Source organism: Odocoileus virginianus, chromosome 10 (assembly GCF_023699985.2).
Source record: "Odocoileus virginianus isolate 20LAN1187 ecotype Illinois chromosome 10, Ovbor_1.2, whole genome shotgun sequence".
NCBI classification, from domain to species: domain Eukaryota; kingdom Metazoa; phylum Chordata; class Mammalia; order Artiodactyla; family Cervidae; genus Odocoileus; species Odocoileus virginianus.
Genome location: NC_069683.1, coordinates 13,317,998 through 13,344,135, shown reverse-complemented (window position 1 = coordinate 13,344,135; position 26,138 = coordinate 13,317,998). Strand labels below are relative to the sequence as shown.

The window sequence follows — 26,138 nt, the reverse complement described above, 5'->3', positions numbered from 1 at the left end:
TTGCCCCACGTTGCACAGTCGGACGAAATGGAGCTGCATTCCAGACTCAGCCATCAGACCCCGAAGCCCACCTTTCTCACTCTAGTGAGGTCACGACCCCCTAGCAGAAGGTTTGGGAACCAGGGGTTGAATGGCGAGAATGAGCCTGTGACCCACTGAAGTGGAATCACCCTATTGCGTCTCAGTCCTTTCATCTGTCACTTGAGGGCTCAGCTGGGATGTAGACCAGGGAATATCCAAGGTCCCAGCCAGCCTCACCCTCCCTTGATTCCGATTCATCTGCTGAAATTCCGGATTCTGGGTCCCACCCATGATATCATGACCTCTCTCTGCTGGCTTTGGACCTGGAGGGGAGAAATGAGCCTGAAATCCAGCACCCAACACAGTGTCTTCTCAAAGAGAACACCCCTTATGTGCGTGTTGGTACTCCTGCATAGGAAGCCATGCATGCTGATGTCCTTTCTGAAACAGCAGGCTGGAATGGTATAAAGAAATAGGAATGCGTGTTTGTTTAAAGCATTCATCTAATTCTACCTTGCTTAAAACCCATTGTGCGTGCATGCTAAGTCACTTCAGTCATGTCCAACTCGTTGCAACCCCATGGACTGTAGCCCACCAGGCCCCTCTGTCCATGGGATTCTCCAGGCAAGAATACTACAGTGGATTGCCATGCCCTCCTCCAGGGGATCTTCCCCACCCAGGGTTCGAACCCACATCTCTTATGTCTCCTGCACTGGCAAGTGGTTGCTTTATTACTAGCAATACCTGGGAAGCCGCTGACACCCATTAGGGGTCCTCCTTGTTTCAGACTTCTTTCTCTGGCTTCTCCTCCTCCCACCACATCCTCTCCCTGGATCTTCTGGTCTTGTGTCTGACCACTCCGCCTCTGACATAGAACCTACCCTCTGGACACCCTCTTGTCCTCGCCATTTCCGGATCTAGCTGGGCTCTGTCTGGGCACTGTGCTTTTGCAGATGCTTTTTCCTCTACGTGGAGTGCCTTTCCCCTCGCCCACGGCCTGCCCCACCCTGTACCTGGAATACTGCTGTTTATACTTCAGGACTCAGACTTCAGCTGCTCAGGACGCTTGGGGACCTTTCTTTAATGCCTCCTTCATCGTGCTGTGGTTACTGTTCAGTGAACAGCCACAATCTGCCAGACGTGACATTATGTGGGTCTCCTGGCAACCCACATACCCAGACTGCATGGCGTTCACCGCCGGTGTGGGGTCACCCTCCTCCAAAAAAGACGGCCCTGGCCTCAGAGGCCACAGGAAGCCCCTCTTCCCTGCACTCAGGAGCTACACGATGCCCCTTGGCCACCGCTGTCTTCCCTTAGGCCTGATTTGCCTTCTGTAAGCACAGAAACTTGTCTCTGCTCCCTCTGGGATATGCCTGGAACCCTGAGCCCAGCTACTTTCTTAATGCTATAGGGCAGAACCCCCCAGGCCCAGGGAGGGAGGGAGGTTGGAGGGCCTGGTGGGGACAGGCCCCCGGAGCAGCTGATGGAGCAGGCCCTGCCTCTTCCTCAGGCCCCAGGAGAGATGACTCAGCTGCCAGTGATCAAAGCCGAGCCCCAGGAGGTGAACCAGTTCCTCAAAGGGACACCAGGTGAGTGTGTCTGGAGAGGGGCTCTTCATCGCCAGTCCTGGACAGACCGCATTCCTTACCCCTTGGCTCAGCCCACCTGTCTCCCTCGATACGTCCGTTTTCTCCCCGTAATAGTCTCTCCTCCCTTCTGTACCCGTTCCCCATCCCTCCGGTCCCCTTCTTACTCACTCAACAACTGTCGTCACTATTATCACCACCTTCTCACTCTGTTTGCTACTTTCCCCTCCCATGATTCACTAACTGAAGTCCTCTCTGTAGCCATCAGCTGGTCCATCCATTCACCCATTTACTCATTTACCCGTCCATCTGTCCATCCTTGCAGCTATCCATTCATCCACCCATCCAACAAGAGTACACTGGGCATCTCCTAGTTCCAGGAGCTGGGGACGCAGAGAGAGAAAACAGTCGCTGTATCCGAGGAGCTGACACTGTAGCGAGGGTCCCAGACAAACCACCAATGACACAGTTGTGTTATGGGTTAAAGGTGACAGATCCCAGGAAACACCTCCCCAGACCTGACAGGAGAGGAGAGATCAGAGGGAGCTTCTTGGATTGAGCAGGAGAAAGGGCTAACTTAATCTTTCCAATCCCACCTCATTCATTCATCCAACACTGATCAAGCAGCACCTGTGTATCAGGCCCTGACTAAGCACCACAAGGTTTAGGAAGATGAATAAGGCCCAAGTTTCACCCTCAAGTTACTCATAGCTTCTGAGAGAAGATGGAATTACCCAGAGGTAGAAAGGGACCAGTGTGAAAACACCTTACCTTGTAGAGTGCCCTTCATAAAGCAGGGTCCCATCCCTTAGCCCATTGCATCCTCCCAGCTCCATACAGGGAGTCCTTTCACCCCCCCCCCCCCACCCCATTCAACAGGAAAGTGAGGCTGGGAGATGTTAAGTAAACATGAATATAGGTTGCATAGTTGTGGGGTACAACAGTCAGGACTTGAACTCAGGTCCGACTCCAAGTTCAGTGGTCCTTACAGTATGGCATCCACGAGAGGCAAATAAGAGCCAAAGAAGAGAGAGGGGACCCCTGTAGGAGGCAGCAGTGGGCAGAGCCCGGAAGGACGCAGCAGTTCCTCCTCCCAGTGTCAGCCCAGCTCTGCAGTGCAGTGAGCGCCAGATTCCCACACGCGCTCAGCCATGTCCGACTCTGTGCGACCCCAGGGACTCCAGCCTTCCAGGCTCTTGGTCCTCTTGGCTTGGCTCAGGCCTCTTCCTGATGCTGCGGCCAAGAGAGGAGGCATGAAGGGCGTGCAGGGGAGAGCAGTGCTCTAGCAGGTCTGCTGAAAGTCCAGTGTCTGCTGCCCTGTTACCCTGAGGTTGGAAATGGACACCCTGGTGTTTTGAAATGGAAAGAAAGGGACAGAGGCTGTCGCTTGCCCTGCCTGATCCCCATGGGTCTCGCTGTGGGCAGACTCCAGTCATCTGGGGTTGCCAAGTTGGAGGCTCACAGACCCTGAGCCCTTTGAAGTGAGGGTTTAGTCACTAAGCCGTGTCCGACTCTTGCAACCCCATGGACTGTAGCCCGCCAGGCTCCTCTGTCCATGGGGTTTCCCAGGCGAGAACAGTGGAGTGGGCTGCCATTTCCTTCTCCAGGGGATCTTCCCGACCCAGGGATCAAACCTGGGTCTCCTGCATCGCTGGCAATCTCCTGCATTGCAGGTGGAGTCTTTACCGACTGAGCCGCCAGGGAAAGGAGACCTGAGAATCCAGCCATCGTGTTATCCCTGCCAAGTGTTAGCGTTAGTCGCTTAGTCATGTCCAACTCTGCGACCCCATCCATGGACTACACCAGGCTCCTCTGTCCGTGGAATTCTCCAGTAAAGAACACTGGAGTGCATAGCCATGCCCTTCTCCAGGGGATCTTCCCGACCCAAGGCTGGAACCTAGGTCTCCTGCATTGTAGGGGGATTCATTATTGTCTGTGCCACCAGGGAATCCCCACCAAGAACCAGGTTTGAAGGAGCTGGGCTCAGTGGAGTCAGGGATGGTGTGGCCCCCAGAAATTGTCTTCTGGGGTGTCAACTCTACTTTCTGACACGCTAGGGTCGGGGGGGTGCTCCTGACATTATAGGGGTCAAGGCCCGAGCAGTCTGCCCACATGCCTTCGGGAGTGGCTTAGGCCTGCACTATGCTGAACTCTGTACCCCGGCTGACCTGGCTTCTCCTGCTCCCCGCAGAGGACCTGGTGCAGATGCCTCCGACGCCCCCCAGCAGCCATGGCAGCGACAGCGACGGCTCCCAGAGTCCCCGCTCTCTGCCCCCCTCCAGCCCTATCCGGCCCATGGCCCGCTCCTCCACGGCCATCTCCACCTCTCCGCTCCTCACCGCCCCTCACGTAAGCAGCTGGGGCCAGACTGACCCCAGAGTCGAGGAATCCAGTGTCTGGGGGGAGCCCTAAGCCTGATCCCGACCCCCATCAGAACGCAGGAGGTGCCCGCCCCGCAGATGGGAGTGAAGATCTTTTAATCGTGCTTGGGGATGAATAGGAAATGGGGAGAGAGTCCAGGAGGCCTGCTGAACCTGCTGGCGGCAGAGCTAGGTCTAGAACTTGACATTCCTGACCTCCAGGGGGACAGCCCAGGCTGCCTCCAAGGAGCACTGTTTGAAGAGCAAAGTTCAGGAGGCCCAGAAGCCCTGGGACAGGTGGGGGACACCTCAGGTCTAGAGGTGGTAGGTGTCCGAAGTGAGTGCTGTTCAGGGGGCCCTGGACAAGTAAGCACTGAGGCTGTGGATTCTGCGATGGGATCTAGGGACCAGCCCTTCCCAACAACATATTGAGGGCCTAACGTGCCAGGCTGCCAGCAATATCCTCAGCACTTGTGACATGTTACTAGATTTAGTTCAGATCCGCCCCTCTTGCAGATGAGGAAACTGAGGTTCAGTGAGCTGGGTGCCTTGCCCAGGTCTTGCCGAGGGTAAATGGCCAAGCTCGGATTTGAATGCAGGGCTGTCTGGTTGCTAACTAGTATGTCCCCCTTGCTGCAGAAATTACAGGGGACGTCGGGGCCGCTGCTCCTGACAGAGGAGGAGAAGCGCACCCTGGTTGCTGAGGGCTACCCCATCCCCACCAAACTGCCCCTCACCAAAGCCGAGGAGAAGGCCTTGAAGAGGGTCCGGAGGAAAATCAAGAACAAGGTAAAGCAAGAGGCAGACCCTGGCCCTGCCCTGGCGCTTCCGTGGGGGCGGTGGGGGGCCTCTGCTCCCCTGGCCGTGCCAGTCCTGAAAATGGGGAGCCCAGGAAGTGGATGCCTGGCCTGGTAACCCTGTGAGGGACAGGGAAGCCTGGCCTACTGCGGTCCACGGGGTCACGGAGAGCCGGACGCAGCTCAGTGATTGAACAATAACAACTCCCGCTGGGGGCTTCCCCCTCTAGATCTCGGCCCAGGAGAGCCGCCGTAAGAAGAAGGAGTACGTGGAGTGTCTAGAAAAGAAGTAAGAGGCCTGGGACGGGTGGACAGCCCGGGTGGCCTGGGCTCCGCTCCCCAACCTGGCTTCCTCTCCCACCCTCTCGGGGGCTGGGTGGGGGGCATGGGGAGGAGGATGCTGGTGGGCAGGGCAAAGCGGGCAGCAGAGAGACTTCCCTGGTGGCCCAGTGGTTACGACTCTGCTCCCAGTGCAGGGGGCACAGGTTCAAATCCTGGTCGGGGACTAAGATTCTGCGTGCCACACACCATGTGACCCCAAAATGGGGGTGGGGGGGAGTCAGGTCTGGGGGCCGCCGCTGAGCCTGTGCCTGCTTGGCCCCCACAGGGTGGAGACATTTACATCTGAGAACAATGAACTGTGGAAGAAGGTGGAAACCCTGGAGAATGCCAACAGGTGGGTGGTGCCACGTGCGTTCCCCTCTGGCCCCCTGCCCTCTGCCGCCAGCGGCTGGCTCTGGCATAGCTCTGGGAGGCAGGAGGGAGGACAGGCCACTGAGTTGAGGGTGATGCAAATCCCAGATACAGGGAGCCTGCGGCCTGGGGCCCTCGGTTTCCCATCCTCCTTTATCCATTCAGAACTCTAGATACCAGACGGGGCTGGCGAGATGCTTAAATGAGGTAAGCCAGCAATAGCAGCAGCCCCTGGGCATTTGTTGAAGTGCTTTGTGCTCAGGCCTCGTGCCAGCCCTGCTGAATCTGGGGAAGGTTCCACAGCCCATTTGTTAACAAGCCCTCAGGTTAATTCTGAGGCACCCTGAAGTTAGAGCCTTCGTGTACATGTTTACGACTCGAAGTGAGTTTCTCAGCCCAGCACGTCAACATCAGCTAGGGGCTTGCAGAAGTGCAGAATCTCTGGCCTCTCCCCACACTTAACTTGAATCAGAATCTGCATTTCAGCAACACACTTAAGTGATTCACGCTCACGACTAAGTTTGAGAAACAGTCTGGAGCCCACACAGGGCCTGGCATGCGGTGGCCACGGAAAGTCACAACTCCAGGGGCTGTTTTTGTGATCTTGGGAAAACTGTAACACGTCTCTGGGCCCCAGTTTCTCTGTCTGCATGGAGACGATGGAAGCAGTATCTCCCCGGATTCATGTGACGATGCCATGAGACCTAGCAAGTATAGGGCCTGCACTCTCCTTGACATTTGAGAATGCTTCCTTCGTGTTAACTTTTCTTCTTCTCTTTTTCTGGCTGTTATTCTAAATTCTTGTTAGTGACCAGTCATGAGCCCACAGTAGGTCTTTAATAATTGTTTGCTGGGAGTAATTAAAACGGCAGCCAGCAGCTGGTAGGGAGCAGGTGCCCAACAGAAGGCTTTTTCCTTCTTTCCTTCCTTCTCCCCCAGCTTCTCCAGCGGGATCCAGCCACTCCCCTGACTGACCTGGAGAATGCCCCCCTGACTCAGGGAAGAGGGGTGGGAGCCCTCGCCCTTCACCCCCTTCCTCTGGCCCAGATTCCTCTCTGGTCCTAAATAGGGCCAGGCCCTTGGAGCTATTTCGCCACCTGCTGTACATTCTGGGAACTGCAACCCCTTGGACCGGCTGGGCGGGAGGGAAGAGGTGATTCAACATTTGTTCGCCGAGGGTGGGCTGATTCCTTGCTGGGGAGGACCCAGTCCCTGCCCTCAGGGAGCCCCCACAGTTAGCGAAAGAGACTGACGTCGATGTTCAGCTGCTCAGCCGTGTTCAGACACGTTAGATTTCCTCTCTTTGCGACGCCGTGGAATGACATACAAATTTGTAAATAGACGAAGTGTTACAGGTGCTGTGATAAAAGCAAAAGCAGAGACAAAAAATTAACAAAAATGGTAGCAACCGTTCCCCGCACGCTCACTCCTCACCACGTACCAGGCCGGTGCCAGACACGTCCTCCTTGTCAGCTCAGGGTAGGAGGGAAGGTCAGTTTAGCTGCAGCTGGTGCGGGGTTAAAGAAAAAAAAGAAGGTGACCTCAGCCCAGGTGGGCTAGACCTGCCTCCAGCCTCCACTTTGGCCAAGAGAAGCCTCACGGGGCCCCTCTGAGCTCCCACAGGGAAACCCGGTCATTCACCGTGAAGCGGGCGCCGGGTGCCCCGGCCACGCCACCGAGGAGCCAAGCGGGAAGTGACCTTCTCTGCCGGGAGTGAAGCGGGCGCCTGGTGTGGAAGCCCAGGCTGGAGCCAGCCCAGGGGCCCCCAGCCCCACCCCGCACCCAGGGGAGCTCCAGGAGGCAGGGGTGCCCACCGGCCGGGTCGGAGCCGCCGGGTGACCGCTCTGCCCCCCTCAGGACTCTGCTCCAGCAGCTGCAGAAGCTCCAGACTCTGGTCACCAACAAGATCTCCAGACCTTACAAGATGGCCGCCACCCAGACTGGGACCTGCCTCATGGTAGGTCACTGTCCCTCACCACAGAGCCGCCGGTGGCCTGGTCTCCCCCCGGCCGGTTTTCAGGGGAGTGGGGGGGGCGGTGTGCAGAGCCTTCAGGGACCGGCAATATTGTCAGCAGCGTCACCAGGGTCAAATATCCTAATTCCTGGTGCACTGGCTCCAGCAGACCCCAGCTCTTTCACCAAGGCCCATGGAACCTTCCAGAACATGACCTTCCCTGACCGGTTCTGACACGGTGTGGCTGTGTAGTGACTCACAGGAACCCTGCTAGGGGATGACAGGCCAAGCGCCATGAGGAGGCAGCCCCTGAGGAGCCAGTGGGGGGATGGGCCTGGGGCGACGCGGGGAAGTGTGGACCTGCCTCTCTCTAGCGTGCATGGCGGGGTGCCCAGGCTGTGGCCGCGGCCTCTGCCGGCTTCTTCTCCACGTTCCCTGTAGCTGTACAGCCTGTTGCCTCCGGGTTAATCACTGCCCCCGGGCCCTCTGAGATCCTGGAGCTGACAGGTGGCAAAGCCGGAGTAGAGGCAGGTGTTAGTTTGGGCTCCATGACTCTTAGCTCCCTGTGCTGGCCAGTCTTCCTGGGAACCCGGCTGGGGATCTGGTGTGAAGATATGTCCCCGTCCCTTGCCCCAGCCTCAGTCTCCTCCCGCACCTACCCCTTCCTTCCTTTCCTGATTCCTTCCCACCCCAGAGGTGATAGCCACACTGCCAACTCCCTCTCTTCCAGTGCTGCCTGGGGTGGCCTCTCTCCAATGGGCTGAGATGGCCTGACAGCCTTCACCTTCTCCTCCACCACATGGGCTCTGGGAGCAGATTTCCTGAAAAAAAATGATGAGCCTTTGGCCCCCACTGGCTCGTGGTGGGGGAGGGGGGAGGGCTTTGGGGGTGGCCAGGGTTGCAGCCCTCCCCTGGCCCGGCTCTGCCCACCACACTCTCTCCACTACCAGGTGGCAGCCTTGTGCTTCGTCCTGGTGCTGGGCTCCCTCGTGCCCTGCCTCCCCGAGTTCTCCTCTGGCTCCCAGACTGTGAAGGAAGACCCGATGGCCGCTGACAGCGTCTACACCGCCAGTCAGAGTGAGTGCCCCAAGCAGGGCTGCCCTCCCCCCACACCAGCCCCGACTTCTGGGCAGAAGACAGACGCAAGTGAGGAGCCAGGTCTGGGGCTGACTCATTCTACCTTCCCATTTTGCAGATGGGGAAACTGAGGCCCTTCCCAAGGGTCTATGATTTGTTTGATGTTATTTATAGAATTAGGACCACAATGCAGAGCCCCTGATTCCCAGCCCACCCAGGAGTGGCTTGGCTGGCGGGGGCGCGGGGGGGGGAAGGTTTAGGGAATAACAAGAATGTTCCCACTCTATCCCCCATGTATTATGGTGCCAGCTGGTAGGGGGCATCTGCTAATCCACCATCAGTGTTTTTCAACTGGGATAGCAAGTGAATTTCAGCTCCAGGGCCATTTTCCATAAGATGGTGGTGGCTTCATGAAGCACTGTTAGGGACTCTGAGGCCCCGTTCAGGATCAACAGGAAGGAGTGGTGAGATCCACGGGTAATGTCTGTCCCGGGCAGAAGCGTGGGGCTGAGCTAGTTACCACCCCGTGGGGCTTGTGAGGACTGTTAAGAACATGGAGTTTCCCAGTCCATCATATCTGCCCCTTGCTAAGTGTGTGAGCTGAGGCGTGTGTCTGAAGCATGCTAAATTTTAATCTCTTATCTCGAAAATGGGAGTTACCAGTTCCACGCTTATTGAGCATGTTTGCCGTGAAGACTGAATGACATGGTGCATGAAGGCTCTCGGTACAGCTCCTGGTACACAGCAGGCTCTTACTAGATGAACACCAGTTGCTCCCTTTTTGACGAGCTTGAAAAAGGAGAGAAAAGACACGACACGCAGTGGCCAGGGGAGAACCAGCACAGGGGCAGCAGAGAACAGTGTGGATCTCCGGAGGCAGAGGATACTTCAGACAGACCTCCAGAGGGACGTCCAGACAGCCCCTCATCGCCTCCTGGAGCGAGCCATCTAGCAGGGCAGGAGGAGGAAAAGGAAACAGATGGGAGGTCGGGGAGAGCAGAGCCAGGAGCTGGGGAGGAGTGAGTTTCTAGAAGGAGGGATGCTGCGGGGAGAGTGAGTTGGGCCTGCAGGGCCTTGAGGGGAGGGAGCGGCCGTGGGGAGGGTTAGGGGAAGAGGAAGCAGAGGCGGGGAGTGAAAACCCCTCCCTGGGCCAGATCAGCCGGAGAAGGAGAGAAGAGGCAGTTGCTGAGAGAGGCGGGTGGCAGAGATGTCAGATCCTGTTTTCTCAAGGCCAGGGGGGGTCTATGTGATGGGAGGCACCGGGACCTCGGAGAGGAAGGGATGGAAATTGGGGGAGTGGGATTAGGGGGAGGGGGAGGGGTGTTGATGGACAAAAGCAGAGTCAGAGGAGCGCAGGAATGAATGAGCCCCTCGGAGTGAATGCGGTGGGTTTCAGGCTCAGGTTCCCCACAGGACTGGGCAAAGGGGAGGAGGTGACCCCTGGAGCAGGCTGGCCTGTGAGCTGGGGCAGCGCACAGATCCAGGGGCCCTGCCCAGGCAGACCGTGAGGTCAGGGCTCTGAGGGTGAGGAGGGTGCTGGCGGATCCTGGAGTCAGGCGGGCCGGGGTCTGCAGCTTAGCCACCGTGCATCATCCTTAGTCTGGGACAACATCCCTGACAACCTGGAGCCTCAGTGACCTGTTCTGTGAAATGGACCTAAAAACATCTCATTCCAAGAGTTTCTGTTAATGATTTGATATAGGTTAAAGGATGCCAACAATATCTGATAGGCATGGTAGATATCCAACAAATGTGTTTTCTCATTTTCTCTTTTTCTCATCTCCCTGAGGGGTAAACTGGGGCCTCAAATAGGGGAAAGGTTTATTTAAGGTCTCACAGGAAGGGAGTGGTTCAGTAGGATGAGCCAGCTCTCAGATGCCCCAGCCCAGTGCCCTCTGCTCAGGGAGCGCTAACTCACTCTGAGTACTGTTTCAGTCACTCTGTTATCTCACTGAAACCTCATATTGACAGGAGGTTGGCCCCTAGTATTCCTATTTTACAGATGAGCAAGCTCAGAAAGGTGAAAGCAAAGGCATTGCTTGCCTGCAGTCACACAGCTGGGAATCATTAGAGCTGGATTCAGATCCAGGCCTGAAAGAGTCCAGGGTCCAGGTCCTTGACCCCTGGGCCCTGAAGGCGGCCTAGACTGGGAGGGAGCCTTGGCACCATGGCTCACCCTGAGCTCCTTCTCCAGTGCCCTCCCGGAGCCTCCTGTTCTATGACGAGGGAGCAGGCTCATGGGAGGATGGCCGCAGTGCCCTGCTGCCCGTGGAGCCCCCGGATGGCTGGGAGATCAAGCCCGGGGGGCCGGTGGAGCAGCGGCCCCAGGACCACCTGCAACATGACCACCGGGACAGCACCCACGAGACCAGCAAGTACCTGAGCGAGGCCTGGCCGAAGGACGTCGGCGGGAACAGCACGAGCCCTGACTTCTCCCACCCTAAGGAGTGGTTCCATGAGAGGTGGGTGGGCGGCCCCTTCCCTCCCTGGGGTCCCAGGATCCACCCAGCCTCCGCCCACCGCGGTCCCCGCGTTGTCAGCCACACCCTCCCGCGGCCCCCATCCCTCCCAAGTCCAAACCCAGCTTGCAGAGGGGCAAGAGGGTCCTCCCCGGACAGAGTCACCCCTGACTTCTCTTCTCTCTCCAGGGATCTGGGCCCCAACACCACCGTCAAGCTCTCCTAGGCCATGCCAAGACCCAGGACACAGGGCGCACCTCTGGTACTCAGAAGAGGGGTCGTCCTGCTCACCAACCCGGATCCGGCTCGTACCCCTGCCCCCTGGGGTCCCATCCCAGGAGAAAGGGTTCCACTCCCCCCGCCCACCAGCCCCTCTTTGCCCTAGATCTTGACCGGGGCCCCCCTTCCCCCCCACATTTGGACTGTTCCCTTGGGCCAACCACTGTGTTCTCACCCCCTCCCTCCCACAACCATCCGTCCTTCTTAGATAAACCACTCACTGAGTCACCCACCTCCTTTCTCATAATGACCAAGAGGACCACTGCCTCCCTGCCCCACCCCGACAACATACACACACACACATCAACAGACCGACCCACTAAGCCCCTCCCCTCCCCCCCACTGTACAGAGACCAAGAACAGAAATTGTTTGTAAATAATGAACCTTATTTTTTATTATTGCCGATCCCTAAGATATTGTATTTTACAAGTCTCCCTCCTACCTTCAACCCTCCCTTGTTTTGTATTTTATGAAGTTAGTGCGGGCTTTTCTGCTCCCTGGCCCAGGGGAGAGGGTCCCCCCCAACCCCTCACCTGGCCTCCCCCCTGCCGCTGCCCAAGCCGCTGGGCCTTTTTAATTGCCAAACCGCTTCACCCATCAGCTCAGCACATGCTTTAAGAAGGCAAAAGTAAAAAAAAAAAAAATGATGCAGCATCAATCCCCGACTTTGTGCCTTTCTTCATGGTAGGGGTTGTGGGCGGTGGGACTGGAGATGAAGGAACAAGAAGGGTAAGTTTATCTGGGGGCTTCCCAAGGGGCACTAGTGGTAAAGAACCCGCCTGCCAACGCAGGAGACATAAGAGATGCCGGTTCGATCCCTAGATCGGGAAGATCCCTTGGAGGATGGATGACGACTCACTCCAGTGTTCTTGCCTAGAGAATCCCATGGATAGAGGAGCCTGGTGGGCTACGGTCCATAGGGTCGCAGAGTTGGACAGGCCTGTCGGATAGGAACAGGGATAGCACACACGCAAGTTTATTTTATATCTGACCAGTAGTGATCGAGGGTGAGGGGTTCGAGAAGGCATTTGTATTGGGTCCCCTCTTCCAGCCAGGCACAGAATTCAAATTAGATGGCGAAAGAATTCTGCGGCAATCCCCCCACCCCAAGGCTCCTCCCAGTTCCTACTACTACTGTGTATGGAAGCAGAGCGGCATATAGGCCACCGAGCTGGCCTCCAGGGGTGGGAACTGTGAGCACTGAGTGTCCAGGCTGGCCAGACACTATGCCGGGCGCTGTATGCACAGTTCCCAGGCTGGTCCTCCTCGTTCCTGCCCACTTCTTACGTTGCCTCACCTGCATGAGAGGAGCACACTTCAGAGTGAAAAGAGCTGCCTTTGGCTACTGGAACTGCCGCCTGCTAGCCATGTGCAGTGGGCAGAAGTCCAACATGGCCTCCACCCTAGGGTGCACACCCAGGGTCATCCCTTCCCCTAGGGTCTGCAGGGGACCTGTGCGTGTCAGGGATGCCACTCCCATAGTTAAGTGACCTTTCATGGAAAAAGCAAAGGGGTTTTGCAGGTGTAATGGAGGTCCCAAATCAGTTGATACTGAGTTAATTAAATGGGAGGGACTCCCCTGGTGGTCCAGCGACTAAGACTCCATGCCCCCAAAGCAGGGGGCCCTAGTTTCGACCCCTGGTCAGGGAACTAGATCTCGCATGACACAAATAGGATGTGAGGTTGCCAAGCAAATAAATAATAAATAAAATATATATATATATTTCTTAAGGAAGACCACCCTGAGTGGGCCTGACTTAATTGGGTGAAAGCCATTAAAAGAGGGACTGAGCCCTTCCCAAAGAGAAAGAGAGTCTCCTGCTGGCCTTAAAGAAGCAAACGGCCGTGTTCCGTACCACATGGAGGGGGCAGCCTCTAGGCCCTCACGCTCCGGTGGCAAGGCACTGGATTCTGCCAACCACCTGAGCAGCTTAGAAGAGGACCCCCAGCTCCCGATGAGGCCCCCACCCAGCCAACACCTGGGCACCCACCTGGGGAGGGCCTGAGCACAGCACCCAGCCAAGCTGTGCCCTGAGCGGCAGACACGGAGGTCACACCTGTGTTGTTTTAAGCCTCCGTGTCTGTTGTAATTCGTTATGCAGCGTAGGAAACTAAGACGCCACGTCACCTGAACCTGCCTGAGCCTCCACTGCCCACCTTGTGAGAAAAGAACGTAAATAACATTCAGTGCATGAGGTTACTGGGAATTCAGTGAGGTAAATCATACAAGGGGTTTAGAACAGGACCCAGTGCACACTGACTCTGAGAAAGATTGACTGTGCCTTTAAAATACATGTGTGTGTGAGTCGCTTAGTCAGGTCTGACTCTTTGTGACCCCATGGTCTGTCTATGGAGTTCTCCAGGCAAGAATACTGGAGTGGGTTCCCATTCCCTCTCCAGGGGATCTTCCCAACCCAGGGATCAAACCCAGGTCTCCTGCATTGCAGGCAGATTCTTTACCATCTAAGCTATCAGGGAAGCCCCTTTTAAATTTTATATATATATATATATATATATATATATATGTATATGTAAACTAATTTATCTATTTATTTGTTTGGCTGTACTGGGTCTTGTGTGGCATGTGGCATGTAGACTCTTAGTTTCAGTATGTGGGATCTAGTTCCCTGACCAGGGATCGAACCCTGACCCCCAGCATTGGAAGCACAGAGTCTTAGCATGAGGAAGTCCCTAGCTGTGCCTTTAGAGATAGTATTCATACAATGAGCTAAGGGCCAAGCTAGGGGTGCTGTTACTGCACAGAAAAGGGTGTCTCCTCCAGACAAGTGGCAAGGGCTTCCCGGAGTAGGTGACATCAAAGACTGTTGGAAGTAGGCAGGAGAGAGAAAGGGGGATCCCAGAAAGAAATGGCACGGGCAAAGCCCTCAAAAGTGGGAGAGAGAGCAGGAAAACTTCAAGAAAACCTCAAATAGTTCAGATTAGCCGGAGGGTAGAGAGCAAGAATGCTGAGAACTGAGGCTGGATAGTGATCAGGGGCCACAGCCAGAGGCCTTGAATGCCTGGATCAGGCCGTCGACCCTTATCACACAAGCAGGATACTTTCATACTCAGAAGCAGGGACTGCGTGGGATAGCACCTGGGTCAGCTGCCCACCAGAGGGAAAGACGGACAAGACCAGACAGAACTCTAGAGCTTCGGAACTGGCCTTCAAGGCCCATCCTCTCTCCCCGTTCTCCCACGGCCTCACCTAGACCACTTGATGGGGACCTCATTGCCTGCTGCTGCTGCTGCTGCTGCTGCTAAGTCGCTTCAGTCGTGTCTGACTCTGTGTGACCCCATAGACGGCAGGCCACCAGGCTCCGCAGTCCCTGGGATTCTCCAGGCAAGAACACTGTGGAGTGGGCTGCCATTTTCTTCCCCAGTGCATGAAAGTGAGAAGTGAAAGTGAAGTCGCTCAGTCGTGTCCGACGAGACCCCGTGGACTGCAGCCTACCAGTCTCCTCTGCCCATGGGATTTTCCAGGCAAGAGTACTGGAGTGGGTTGCCATTGCCTTCTCCGCTAAACTACGCAGGCCTTTTAAAGCAAAGGCATTAAAGTCTGGGCTCTGGGCCAAAGCTATGATTATTATTAACAAGAACTTTTAGCTCAACCCCCTTTCCTGATTGATTCATCCATTCCCTCTATTAGTCACTCAACAAACTGCTTTCAAAGGTCCCCCAGGATTGTGGAGGCGGCTGGGAAGTGAAACCAGTCATCAGGCCCAGTGTGATGCAGGGGTGCTAAGGAAATACAGAAGAGTGTCATGTAGTTCAGATTCCATGGATCAGGGAGGGCAACTTGGAGGAGGTGGCCTTTGACTGAGTTTTTTTTAATATGTTTGTATGTATGTATTTGGCTGTATCAGGTCTTAGTTGCAGCACTCAGGATCTTTGTTGCAGCATCCGGGATCTTTCGCTGAGCTGCACAGGCTCTCAAGTTGTGGTGCACTGGCTTAGCTGCTCCGCGGCATGTGGGATCTTAGTTCCCTGACCAGGTGTCAAACTCACATCCCTGCATTGCAGGGTGGATTCTTAACAACTGGACCACCAGGAAAGTCCCTTGACTGAGTCTTAAAGGGTGGGTAGGAGTCGGCGAGGTACAGAAGGGCTTAGAGTGTTTGGGGTGCAGAGAATATCATGCAGACATGTAGTCATGAAAAGCAGGGCTAGGACTGGGGTGAGGCAAAGGGGTGGTTAGGGTGCAAAATTTAAGGAGGCGCTTGTACAGCCCTGGGAATGAGCACCTCCTTAAATGTGGCACTCTAAAGTATCACACTTGCCTCAACCTCCTCCTGGCCCTGATGGAAAGTATGGCCCTTGCAGGGATCTAAAGGGAAAAAAAGCATTTTATCCTGAAGGTGATAGAGAGTTACTGAATGTTTTTAAACCAAAGAGTGAGATAATCAGATTTGCCTGTCCTGGGGCTCTATGGGAGATAGAGCGAAGATGAGACAGATTCCAGAGATAATTAGAGGGAATTATCAACAGGCTTTGACATCAAATTGGCTGTGGGGTGCAAGAGTGAGGCTGGAGCCTGGCATGACATTTAGATGTCTGACTTCGAGGCCGTGGTGGCAGATAAGACCGTTTGCTGAGACAGGGAATGCCGGAGGAGGAGCAGGTTTGGAAAGAAAAAGAACTCACTTTAGTACATCTTGCATTTGAGCTGCCTGTAGAGTGTTCACATTAGCATGCAAGTCTAGGACTTGGCGGAGAGGGATCGCAGGTGGAGATTAGGAAATTGTCAGCATCCAGGTGGTGTGTTAAAATCTTGGATCTGCCGAAAGGGAAAAGAGACTTGGGGCAGAACTACAGGGAAGGTGGACATTAAGAGATGGTAGAAGAAGGGGAGTGAATGAGAAGGCTGTGCAGGAATGGTTAGAGAGGGGAGAAACACTGGGAGAGGTGAGTGTCCTGGAAACTGATGCAGAGAGCTTCCGGGAGCAGAGCTCACAGCTGTCAGATGCCGTCTGAGAGGCTGGGAGAGATCAGAAGACAAGGTGTCCATTTGCTTTGATAATGAGGTCACCAGTGGCTGTGGCTGGAGCTGTGTAGGGGAGAACTGGGCCAGAAGGGAGACCGGGGTGGAAATGAGAACAGGTGGGATGGATGTGAAGACTGAAGCAGACGGGGGATGCAGTGAACACACATCACCAAGGGTGGCATCAAGAGGGGGTGTAGGGGCGATCAAGAGCACTTTGGGACTGCTCTTTCAGACGAGAGAGAGAGATGGCCACTATTAATTCTAGAAAAACATCTGCTTCACTGACTACGCTAAAGCCTTTGACTGTGTGGACCACAGCAAACTGAGGAAATTCCTTAAAGAGACGGGAATACCAGACCACCTTACCTGCCTCCTGAGAAAACTGTATGCAGGTCAAGAAGCAACAACAGTTGGAACCGGACATGGAACCACAGACTGGTTCAAAATTGGGAAAGGAGTATGTCAAGGCTGTGTATTGTCACCCTGCTTATTTAACCTCTATGCCAAGTATATCATGTGAAATGCCAGGCTGGATGAGTCACAAGTTGGAATCAAGACTGTCAGGGAGAAATATCAGCAACCTAGATATGCAGATGATAACACAGATATGCAGATGATAATGCAGAAATCGAAGAGGAACTAAAGAGCCTCTTGATGAGGGTGAAAGAGGACAGTGAAAAAGTTGACTTAAACTCAACATTCAAAAAAAGAAGATCATGTCATCCAGTCCCATCATTTCATGGCAAATTGGTGGGGAAAAAATGGAAACAATGACAGACTTTTTTTGGGCTCCCAAATCACTATGAATGGTAACTGAAGCCTTCAAATTAAAAAAAATACTTGCTCCTTGGAAGAAAAGCTATGACAAACCTAGACAGGTATTAAAAAGCAGAGACATCTCTTTGCCAAAAAAGGTCCATATAGTCAAAGCTATGGTTTTTCCAGTAGTCATGTCTGGATGTGAGAGCTGAACCATAAAGAAGGCTGAGCACCAAAGAACTGATGCTTTCAAACTTGTGCAGGAGAAGACTCTTGAGAGTCCCTTGGACAACAAGGAGATCAGGCCAGTCAATCCTAAAGGAAATCAAGCCTGAATGTTCATTGGAAGGGCTTATGCTGAAGCTGAAGCTCCAGTGCTTTGGCCACCTGATGCAAAGAGCCAACTCATCAGAAAAGACCCTGATGCTGGGAAAGATTGAGGGCAGGAGGAGAAGGGGATGACAGAGGATGAGATGGTTGGATGGCATCATCAACTCAATGGACAAGTTTGAGCAAACTCCGGGAGATGGTGAAGGACAGAGAAGCCTGTCATGCTTCAGCTGATGGGGCCACAAAGAGTCGGAGAGGACTGAGCAACCGGACAACAGCAATAATCTCTAGGAGACAAGGAGTCAACAGAGAGGGAAGATGATGGCTGATCGGAAGCGGGAGTGGAGGAAGGGAAGGGATCCAGGGAGCAGGTGGAGAGATCCACTTTGGCCTGGAGAAGCCTAGATAGAAATGGAGGGCACTGTGTGACTGAAGAACATGGAGAGACAGGAAACTGAGGGAGACTCCCTATGACTGTGATGTTTGAGGACAAGAGAAAGGGAAGGGTGAGCTTGGGAGCTGCACTGGGGGGCGAGCCGCAAAGTTTGAAATAGTTGCTCGGAACAATGGGACCCACAAATAATTATAGGGTGTCTCTTACATGCATGGAACCATGCCACCTTGGGGCACAAACAAGACCCAGCTCCTGATAGCAAAGGGCTTGAAATCTAGCATCCTCTCATTACTGATTTGTGGCCATCAGCCAGGCATTGGACTGAGAACTTTACAAGCCCCAGTTAGGAATCAAAATAATCCTAAAGGGTGAGCATTTTTAAAACTGAAGAACGTGAGGTTCAGAGAGGTGAAATGACTTGACCAAGGTCAAACAGCTGGTAAGTGGCAAAGTGGGAATTTGAAGACAGGGCTGGGGCTTTCCTGCTGGCTCAGTGGTAAAGAATCCACCTGCCAAGGTAGGAGACAGGTTCAAGATCCCTGATCTGGAAAGATGCCACATGCAGAGGAGCCACTGAGCCCATGAGCCACAATTACTGAGCCTACACGCTCCTGAGCCTGTCCTCTGCAGTATGAAGAGCGCAGCAAAGAGAAGCCAGCACACCCCAAGCAGAGAGGAGCCCGGCTCGCCACCCCTAGGGAAAAGCCCTCACAGCAATGAAGACCTAGCACAGCCAAACATAAACAAAGAAAGAAAACTGCAAAAAGAAGACAGATCTGTTTGGCTTCAGAGCTCATGTTGCCCCTCCGGCTCTCCAGCTCTCACCCCAGCACCCCTTCCACCTTCCTTCCCCCCAACCCAGCTCTTAATCTGGCACAAGATCCAAGCACACTGGGGCTTCCTGGAGCCCAGGGTTTTGCAAGCGGGTCAAAGTGTGGTCATGGGCAGTCGTGAGCCTATGTCCATCCATCCCAGACAGTCCTCCCCACCTGTGTTGGGAAGCAGGGTTACCTCCCTCGTGCAAGCCACCTGGTGACACCCCGCCTCCTCAGCACTGTGTCACTGTCCCCACGGGGGCCCCTCCCCAGTATGTCCCCAGGGATGAAGCTGCAGCCTTCACACTGTATTGTCAGCCCTGGCAGCTGGCACTGCCCCCCCACACACACACACACACACGTGGTGGCTTTCATGAGGTCAGTCACCCTGCTCAGATTGCCACAACAAACCCTTTGTTACACCTGGAAACCAAAGCTCTGGCAGCATAGAGAGCAGCTGTGAGTGATGCCCCGGAGCTGCGATGGGCTGGGGCAAGGCTCCAATTCCAGAGAGTGGACCACCCCAGAAGCCATCTGACCAAATGGGGCACCTATTTGACGAGGGTAACAGGTGCCCCTTGGGGCACTGGGAGGGAGGAGACAGGCTAGGAACTCACCTCCAAAGAAGCCTGAGTCTCTTGGACATCAGAGTGACAGTTAAGAGCATGCGTCTGACATTCCTGCTTCACTTCTGTGCATGACCTTGGCAAATGACCAAACCTCTCAAAGCCTCAGCATCCTCGTCTGTAAAACAGTACCCACCCTCATAAAGCTGCTGGGAGGGATAACTGAAAGCTTGCCCACGAAGTTCTTAACACAAGGTCAGTTAGGCAGTAAACACTCAAAAGGCATTAGCTATTATTTTCTGAGTGCAGAGGCGAGCGAGGAGCCAGCTGCAGCTGCAGAAGGTGGTCAGGCTGGTGGTGGGGGAGGGAGCCTTTCGTTTTTCCCTTGGATTCTTGGGAAGAGGGCAGAGCCACACAGCTAAAAAATTATGCAGTCAGCAGCCGGTCCTAAGTCGGGGAGGTGTGAGGACAGAGGGGAGAAGCTTCCATTTAAAAAGGCTTGAGAGGGGAGAGCTGGGCAAAGAGTCGACCAAAAAACCCACCTGGAAACTCAGCAGCTAAGCAGCTGTGAGGGAATGTCAAATCCAGCAGAACGACCATAACTCTCGGTATAGGAGGCTACCCCAGGCCTGGCTGTTTGGAAAATTAGCAATCCCAGGGGCCATCTCAGGGGCAAAGATGTGCGGGCAGGGAGGAGCTCTCAAGGGCCTCACCCCCCCACTCCCCTCTACCCGCCTCCCTCACCCCCCTACCCTGCGACAGGACTTCTTTAGAACTTGGCTTTCCAATGCAAGCTTCCCAGTGGTCAAGATGCTTAATGCAATTCCATTTATTCCATTCATCCAAGATGGAATTGATAGACCAGAAGAGAGGGGGAAGGCAGAATGGAGGCAGCTGCCTTTGGGGCATTTAAAGATGAGGGAAACAGGCCAACGTGAGGCTGTTACTGTGTGGCAGGCAGCCCGTGGGGAGCGGAAAACGGCATGAGTTCTGGGGCCAAAAGACCTAGATTTAAACCCTGGCTCACCACTCACTCACCTCACCTGAGCCATCTTGGAGCAAATAAATCACTTGAATGACATCTCAGGGTCCTCAACTGTAACATGGAGGAAGCGATAGCATCTACCACCCAGGCTTGTGGTGAGAATCAAATGAGATGTTAGTTATTGTTAGAGGGTGAAGGGGAATGCCCGGAGAGGGGCCCAGGAAGCAGTTACGGGGCTGTAGGAGGCAGACTTCTGCAGTGGAGGGTCGGGGAGGGCCTTATGGGGGATGTGGCATTCGAGAATGGCCGTGACAGATGGGCAGGATTTCAGAGACAGGGACATACTGCCGGCAATGGGAACAACAGGAGCAGAGGCGCAGAGCAGGACGGCCACTGTAGGGCTGGTGAGAGTCGGAGGAGCCCTGAGCAGCGCAGCTCTCCCCCTCTGTAATCCCTTCTCTACCTCTGAGAGTCTGGTCCCTCCCACCTTCCGGGGCTCACAGTCAGCAGGGAAAGATCAGACAAACTAGACTAGATACCAGGTGCAGAGGGCAATGGGGCCTGGGAAGAAAAAGAGTGCCTTTCAGCTGGAGCCATCCAGGGAGACTTCCTAGAGGTGGAAGCATTTCAACGGATCCTCCAAATTTGAAGTACAGCAACAGGAGATCTCAGATGAATGATGCTATACAGGGCTGATGCCAACTCCCGAATATGGAGCACAGATGAGTGGAAGGAAATGGATGGAATTGGAGAATAGGATGTGGGGAGGTGAAGGCAGGCCTTGAATGCCAGGCTAAGTACAGGTGAGGTGGGGGGGCACTAAATACTGCAGAGGGAGAGTAAGTGCTGCGGTCAAAGCGAGGCTGGAGGTAGATTGGGCCCCCCGCTCCCCCAGGGTACAGCGATTGGAGATTCATTCCCTGTGGACCGAAACTCCAAGAGTAGAATAGCACGACAATTAAGAGAGGCAGCTAGGCCCTGCCCAGACCACATACTTCTCCTTCTCAAAGTCAGGAGACCTCTTAGACTACACAGGTGCAGAAAAGGCTCCTTGGAGGTTAAAACGTGAGTTATGTCAAGGGATGTTCTACTAATAGCCTCTGCGGTAGAATCCACCTTGGCTAAGAGATGCGTGTGCACACATTCAAAGATCTTGAGATCTGCCAAATATGGACTGTGAACCAGGCAAATCAGAATGATTGGCCAAAGGAAACCCAGGAGAAACACCCCATACAAGTAATTCAAACTGCCATGGGGCACGACTCAGGGACTCTTCCTCTCGTCTGCCCGTGTGTCTACCCACAAGACTCTTAATAAATACTCCACTTGCTTTGATACTGTCTGTCTTGGGTGAGGGCTCTTGGCACTGATCACTGGTCTAGGGGCTAAGATCTGGTGCTTTCACTGCCGTAATCCAGCTCCAATCTCTGGCTGGGAACCCAAGCCCCACTCCAAGCCGTTGCAGGCCACCCGAGATCAAAAGGTCAACTTCAGAAAGATGAGTCTAGGGTAGTGGATAGGAGGCATCAGATCTGAGAAGTTACCCCAGGTCCTGCCATAACCCAGACGAAAGGTTCAAGTGCAGAACACCCCAAGGACAAGAGGAGATGCTGCAAGGAGGAACCATGGAATTTCCAGGGAGAAGATGAACCTCAAAGAGACCTCTAGTCTTTCCTTCTGAGTTGGGGTCTCCCCTCTCCCGACCCAGAGATGGATTCAATCTTCTGGGAGACCCTGGCCCAGGGCTTTCAGGGGACAGGCCACAGGAGGCTGCAGGCTCTCCATCCCACACCCTCTGGCATCTGGGCAGAGTTCAGCAGAGAGCTAGGCCTAGAGAGCTAACACTTTACCTGCAGTCAAGTCCATCCTCAAATTCAAGGCATCCTGGCCCTTGTTGCCCTTCTTGCGCCCCTTCTTCAAATCTAATTGGGTCTCTCAAGTCCCGTGGCACCGACGGGGTTAAAGCCAGCTCGTGTCACCGCCCCCGCCAACATCCCCCACCCCGCCCCCCCACCTGCCCGCCGCCACGGCGCTGCCGAAGCCGGAAAGCGCGGGCCGAGGTTGGGGGGGGGGGGGTGCATCACTGCCGCTGAGTGGCGGGCGGGCCTTTGATTGGCAGCTGCGGGATACAGAGGAGGGGGCCCGGGGGTGGGCTTTGGCGGGCGCCCAGAGCCGGGTTCGTGCCCGCTGCGGCCGGGCCGGGCTCGCTCCTCCGGTGCCCGAGCCGGGCTGGAGCGGCGGGGCGGCGCCCTCCCCTGTACCCCGCGGGCGGGCGGGTGTCTCTAAGGTGACAGTCCGGGTGCGCGGCAGCGGCTGCGGCTGCAGGAGCGCGCTCGGCGCCCGGGCCCGGGCTCCAGCCGTCCGGGGGGCGCCCCCAGCGCTCACCACGCAGCACCCCGACACCCACCAAGACCGCTCCCCCGAGGGGCGCGGGTGGCTCCCCGCCGGCCCTTGTCGGGCGCGGCGCCCAGCAGCCGTCTGAGCCCCTGACGTCGGGAGGGACGTGCGGGACCGCGCGCTCCCCACCCCCCAACCCCCGCCTCGCGGCCCCGGCTCAGAAGGAAGGGAAACTGAACTTGAGCAGGGAACCCCGAAAGGCCGCCGGAGCCGCGGGAAGCGGGCGGCCGCAGGATGGCCGAGGGGCCGGGCGGCGGAGGGCCCCGCGGGGACGGGGCTGGCGGCGGCCGGGCGGCCGAGGAGGAGGTGGTGCGAAGGCGCTGCCGGCGAGGCCAGGAGGCCGAGGCACCTCGGAGCGGGGCCGCCGGACCCCCGGTGGAGGAGCGGTTCCGCCAGATGCACCTACGGAAACAGGTGTCTTACAGGTAAGGAGGATGCGGGCAGAGGGGGAACCCGCCGCTTGGGACCACCCCCACCTTCCATCAAGACTCATGGAGCGCCTGCCTAGCAGGCCCTGGGGGTTCAGAATGGACTACCAGGGGGTCTCTGCTCTCTGTGTCCACGGGGGAGCTTCTGCGGCCCTTCCTCTAATGAACGTGTAATAGTGAAAACCCTATTCATTCAACGTGGAGTTACTGACGCCAGTTGCATGTCAGGCTCTGTACTGGGCGCTGAGGGGGGAAAATAATCAAGATATGATCCTTACAAACCTCTGTCTGCTGGGGAGACCCAGGTGATGCCCCCAGCCTTTCCAGGGGAAAGAGGGATCCCCCCCTTCATTCAATAGGTCTTACTTGAGCTTTCCTGGGGGCTGACCCTGTGCTAGGCGCTGGCCTGTGGAAGTGACTGAGATGCCCTCCCTGCCACCATGGCTGAGATCCTGCTGCCTAGAGAAAGGGAAGGAACCCCCCTGTGGACCCCTCTGCCCATGCAGATCCTCCCTGGCATCCCGGCGGCAGACTGAAACTTGCCCTCCCACCCTACCTTCACCTGTGCCCGGAGGAATCAGCTGGAGCAGCGGGCCCCAGGGACCACTTCTCTGATTTGGGATGGGTGGGGGAGGACCGCCCCTCAAGAAAGGGTGGGTAAGTTACACAGAGAAGAGATCCGAGGGGGGTGGAGGCAGAGCGGGGACAGCCCTTATCATCCCCATCTCCCAGACCACAGCCTCAACCAGGACTTGCTGCCCCTCTCAAAAGCCCCTGGCTCAGAGTGACTTTGGGGGGGGGTCCGGCAGGGACATGAATGTATCTGCAGTCCTTGAAGCCATCAGCCTGGTTAGAGGGGACAAATCTCTCTGTTCACAACCCCGAGGACTTGGGATGTGTGAGGCTGCCCTGCTCTTCCCTGGGGCTTCTGGGAAGGAATATTCTAAAACTGACCAGTCCTGGGAGCTTGAAGGACTTCAATTTCTTTTTAACATATATTTACGTTTATTTGTTTGGCTGCACTGGGTCTTAGTTGCGGCATGTGAGGTCTAGTTCCCTGATCAAGAGTCAAACCCAGGCCACCTAGCTTTGGGAATGCAGAGACTTAGCCACTGGGCCACCAGGGAAGTCCTGGGCTCCAGTATTTTTAATGGCTGTGAAACCATCAGTGGGGGAGATGAGAGATGAGGGGAGGGGACTTCACCACCACCATGAAGTGAGATGCTCAGAATAAATGGGGCAGGAGGTGAGGTTCCCATGGCCCTACTTTCACCGTCTGAGGCCTGAAAGGAATCAAAGGTACACTGGACTACAGTTCCGAGTTCTTCTAGAACACTGTGCCGAGAAGGGCGTCATCTGTCCCCTAGTTGCAGAGAGAGGGGCCCCTGAAAGTCTCCTGGGAGAGGAGAGAGAACAAAGAGACTGATGGATGATGGGGCATCGAATGGAAGAAATATTACTCTGGGAGTCGGGAGGCCTGGCTTGTATTCCCACTTTTGGCAGTGACTTGCGTTGTGTCCTTGAGCTAGACACACACTCTTTCTCTCTCTCTCTGGGTCTCAGTTCTTCACCTGTGACATAAGAGAGTGACCCAAGGTTTTCCTTAAGCTGTGGGTCAGGACTGAACAGCATCTGGAGCTGAAAAGGAAGCCAGTGTGGAGTAGAGGCTTAGGGGGACGGAGGCAGAGAATAACCGAAGGGCCGAGAAGATGCTATGCAGGGACACACACACTGGGAGACAGACACGAGGGCTGGGATTGGCCCAGGGTGGCTCCTGAATGGAGGGCGCTCCCCAGCCCAAACCTGAGGCCTCTCGTCACTAAGGACGCAGGGTCACCAAGCTGTGGTTCCCCCTGGCTGTGAAATGATGGGGAGATGGGGGAGACCTCTGGGTCACCTGTGTGAAGGCTGCAGAAAACAGCGCCATGGAGGACTCCAGCTGTCACCACCCCTGGATAGAACAAGTGAGGCGCCTCCTCACACCCGGAGGCAAGGCCAGACGTCTTGGGCAGGACAGAGTGTCAGGGCAAGAAGGGTGGAGGAAGCCCTGAGAAAGAGACAGGGCCCAGGTCCACCCACGGGACCCCAGTGGGAGGACTCAGCCCTCCCCTGTGACTGTCGTCCAGGCCGCTGGGGGCTGTCCAGAGCTCAGGCCCGCCTAGGCCTTTCCACCTCCTCCGCCTGCCTGCAGTTCCATGCAGCTCTGGCTCGCAGCTAAACCTCCCACCCCGCTGTGAGGAGCTGCTAAGAAAAGCAGTTGAAAGCCATTCACAGAGAGAAAAGGCTTTTAGACAGAAATGCGGGGGCAAAAAAAATTCGAGGGCGAGGGGTAGCAGCGGAAGTGGGATCGGGCCTGGCTGCCTCTGACGTCAGTGAGGACGGGGGTTTTCAGCAGGACAGTAGGAGCTTTTAGGGCCATGGGGGTTTCTGGGAAATAGGGTCCCTTCCACCCCACAGCAGGTCCCGTGGTGTGGGCTGGAAGCAGCCCTGGCAGCTGCTTCAGGGGGATGGAGAGGCGGCAGGTTTCTGGCAGGAGAAACTCTTGGCAGGGAGGGAAGTGGGAGGACACCTTGTTTCTGCATCTGGGCCTGAGGAAAACTCCCAGGCACTCAAGGACTGAGCTCAAGGCCCACTGGAGGGTGGCCTCCAGCCTAGGGGAAGCCAGGGGCATGAGAGACACTGGCTTTGGCCTGAAAGGACCAGTCAGAAGATGCGGAACTTGAACCTCTGGAGATAAGCCCAGTGGATCCCAGACCCCAGATCAGCTGAGGATCTCTTTTAAAATTATTTCTAAAGCCCTCCCTAGAGATCCTGATACAGAGGGTCTGGGCTTGGGTCTGGGTATCTCGACTCTTCAAAACCTTCCCCAGGTGGGACTTTACTAGGTGGTCCAGTGCCTAAGACTCCGTGCTGCCAATGCAGGGGGCCCAGACTCGATCTGGGGAAACTAGATCCCACATGTTGCAACTAAGGCTCAGCACAGCCAAATAAGTAAATAAATAAGATTAAAATAAACAAAGAATTTAAAATAGTGAAATGGGTGGAAAAGAAAAACCTCCCTCAATAATTCTGATAGTCAAGTAGGTTTGGAAACCACAGGCTTTACCTATGGAGAAGCTGGAGGAGATAGACAAAAGGCAAAAAGTGAGCTGGATCATTGGGGGAGTGGCTGGCAGGGGCATCCCTTACTGGATGCTGCTGTGGCCCTCAGCCAGTCAGTTCAGTCGCTCAGTCGTGTTCGACTCTTTGTGAC

The 26,138-nt window shown here is 55.4% G+C and overlaps 2 protein-coding genes and 1 long non-coding RNA gene across 4 annotated transcripts in view; 2 read left to right on the top strand and 1 right to left on the bottom strand.

Annotated features, from left to right (window-relative positions):
* The window catches only part of CREB3L1 (cAMP responsive element binding protein 3 like 1), a 37,651-nt gene extending 25,766 nt beyond the window's left edge, over positions 1-11,885 (top strand). The window contains exons 4-12 of the mRNA XM_020870170.2: positions 1,532-1,610; positions 3,799-3,956; positions 4,607-4,756; positions 4,995-5,053; positions 5,372-5,440; positions 7,315-7,414; positions 8,362-8,488; positions 10,683-10,950; positions 11,137-11,885. Of these exons, the coding sequence (XP_020725829.2) occupies positions 1,532-1,610; positions 3,799-3,956; positions 4,607-4,756; positions 4,995-5,053; positions 5,372-5,440; positions 7,315-7,414; positions 8,362-8,488; positions 10,683-10,950; positions 11,137-11,173 (1,047 nt within the window). The 3' untranslated portion in view covers positions 11,174-11,885. The remainder of the gene's footprint in view (positions 1-1,531; positions 1,611-3,798; positions 3,957-4,606; positions 4,757-4,994; positions 5,054-5,371; positions 5,441-7,314; positions 7,415-8,361; positions 8,489-10,682; positions 10,951-11,136) is intronic.
* On the bottom strand, positions 11,593-20,221 carry LOC139037082 (uncharacterized). The gene is made up of 3 exons (XR_011489877.1): positions 20,114-20,221; positions 19,127-19,253; positions 11,593-12,167 (listed from the first exon to the last, which is right to left on the bottom strand). It is a non-coding gene; the product is annotated as an uncharacterized lncRNA (long non-coding RNA).
* Positions 20,222-22,227: 2,006 nt separating this feature from the next.
* Positions 22,228-26,138, top strand: part of DGKZ (diacylglycerol kinase zeta) — a 43,544-nt gene continuing 39,633 nt past the window's right edge. The window contains exon 1 of one of the 2 annotated variants that reach the window (XM_070473098.1): positions 22,228-22,882. In XM_070473098.1, coding sequence (XP_070329199.1) covers positions 22,692-22,882 — 191 coding nt within the window. In that variant the 5' untranslated portion in view covers positions 22,228-22,691. The remainder of the gene's footprint in view (positions 22,883-26,138) is intronic. The other variant, XM_070473099.1, reaches the window with a different exon arrangement.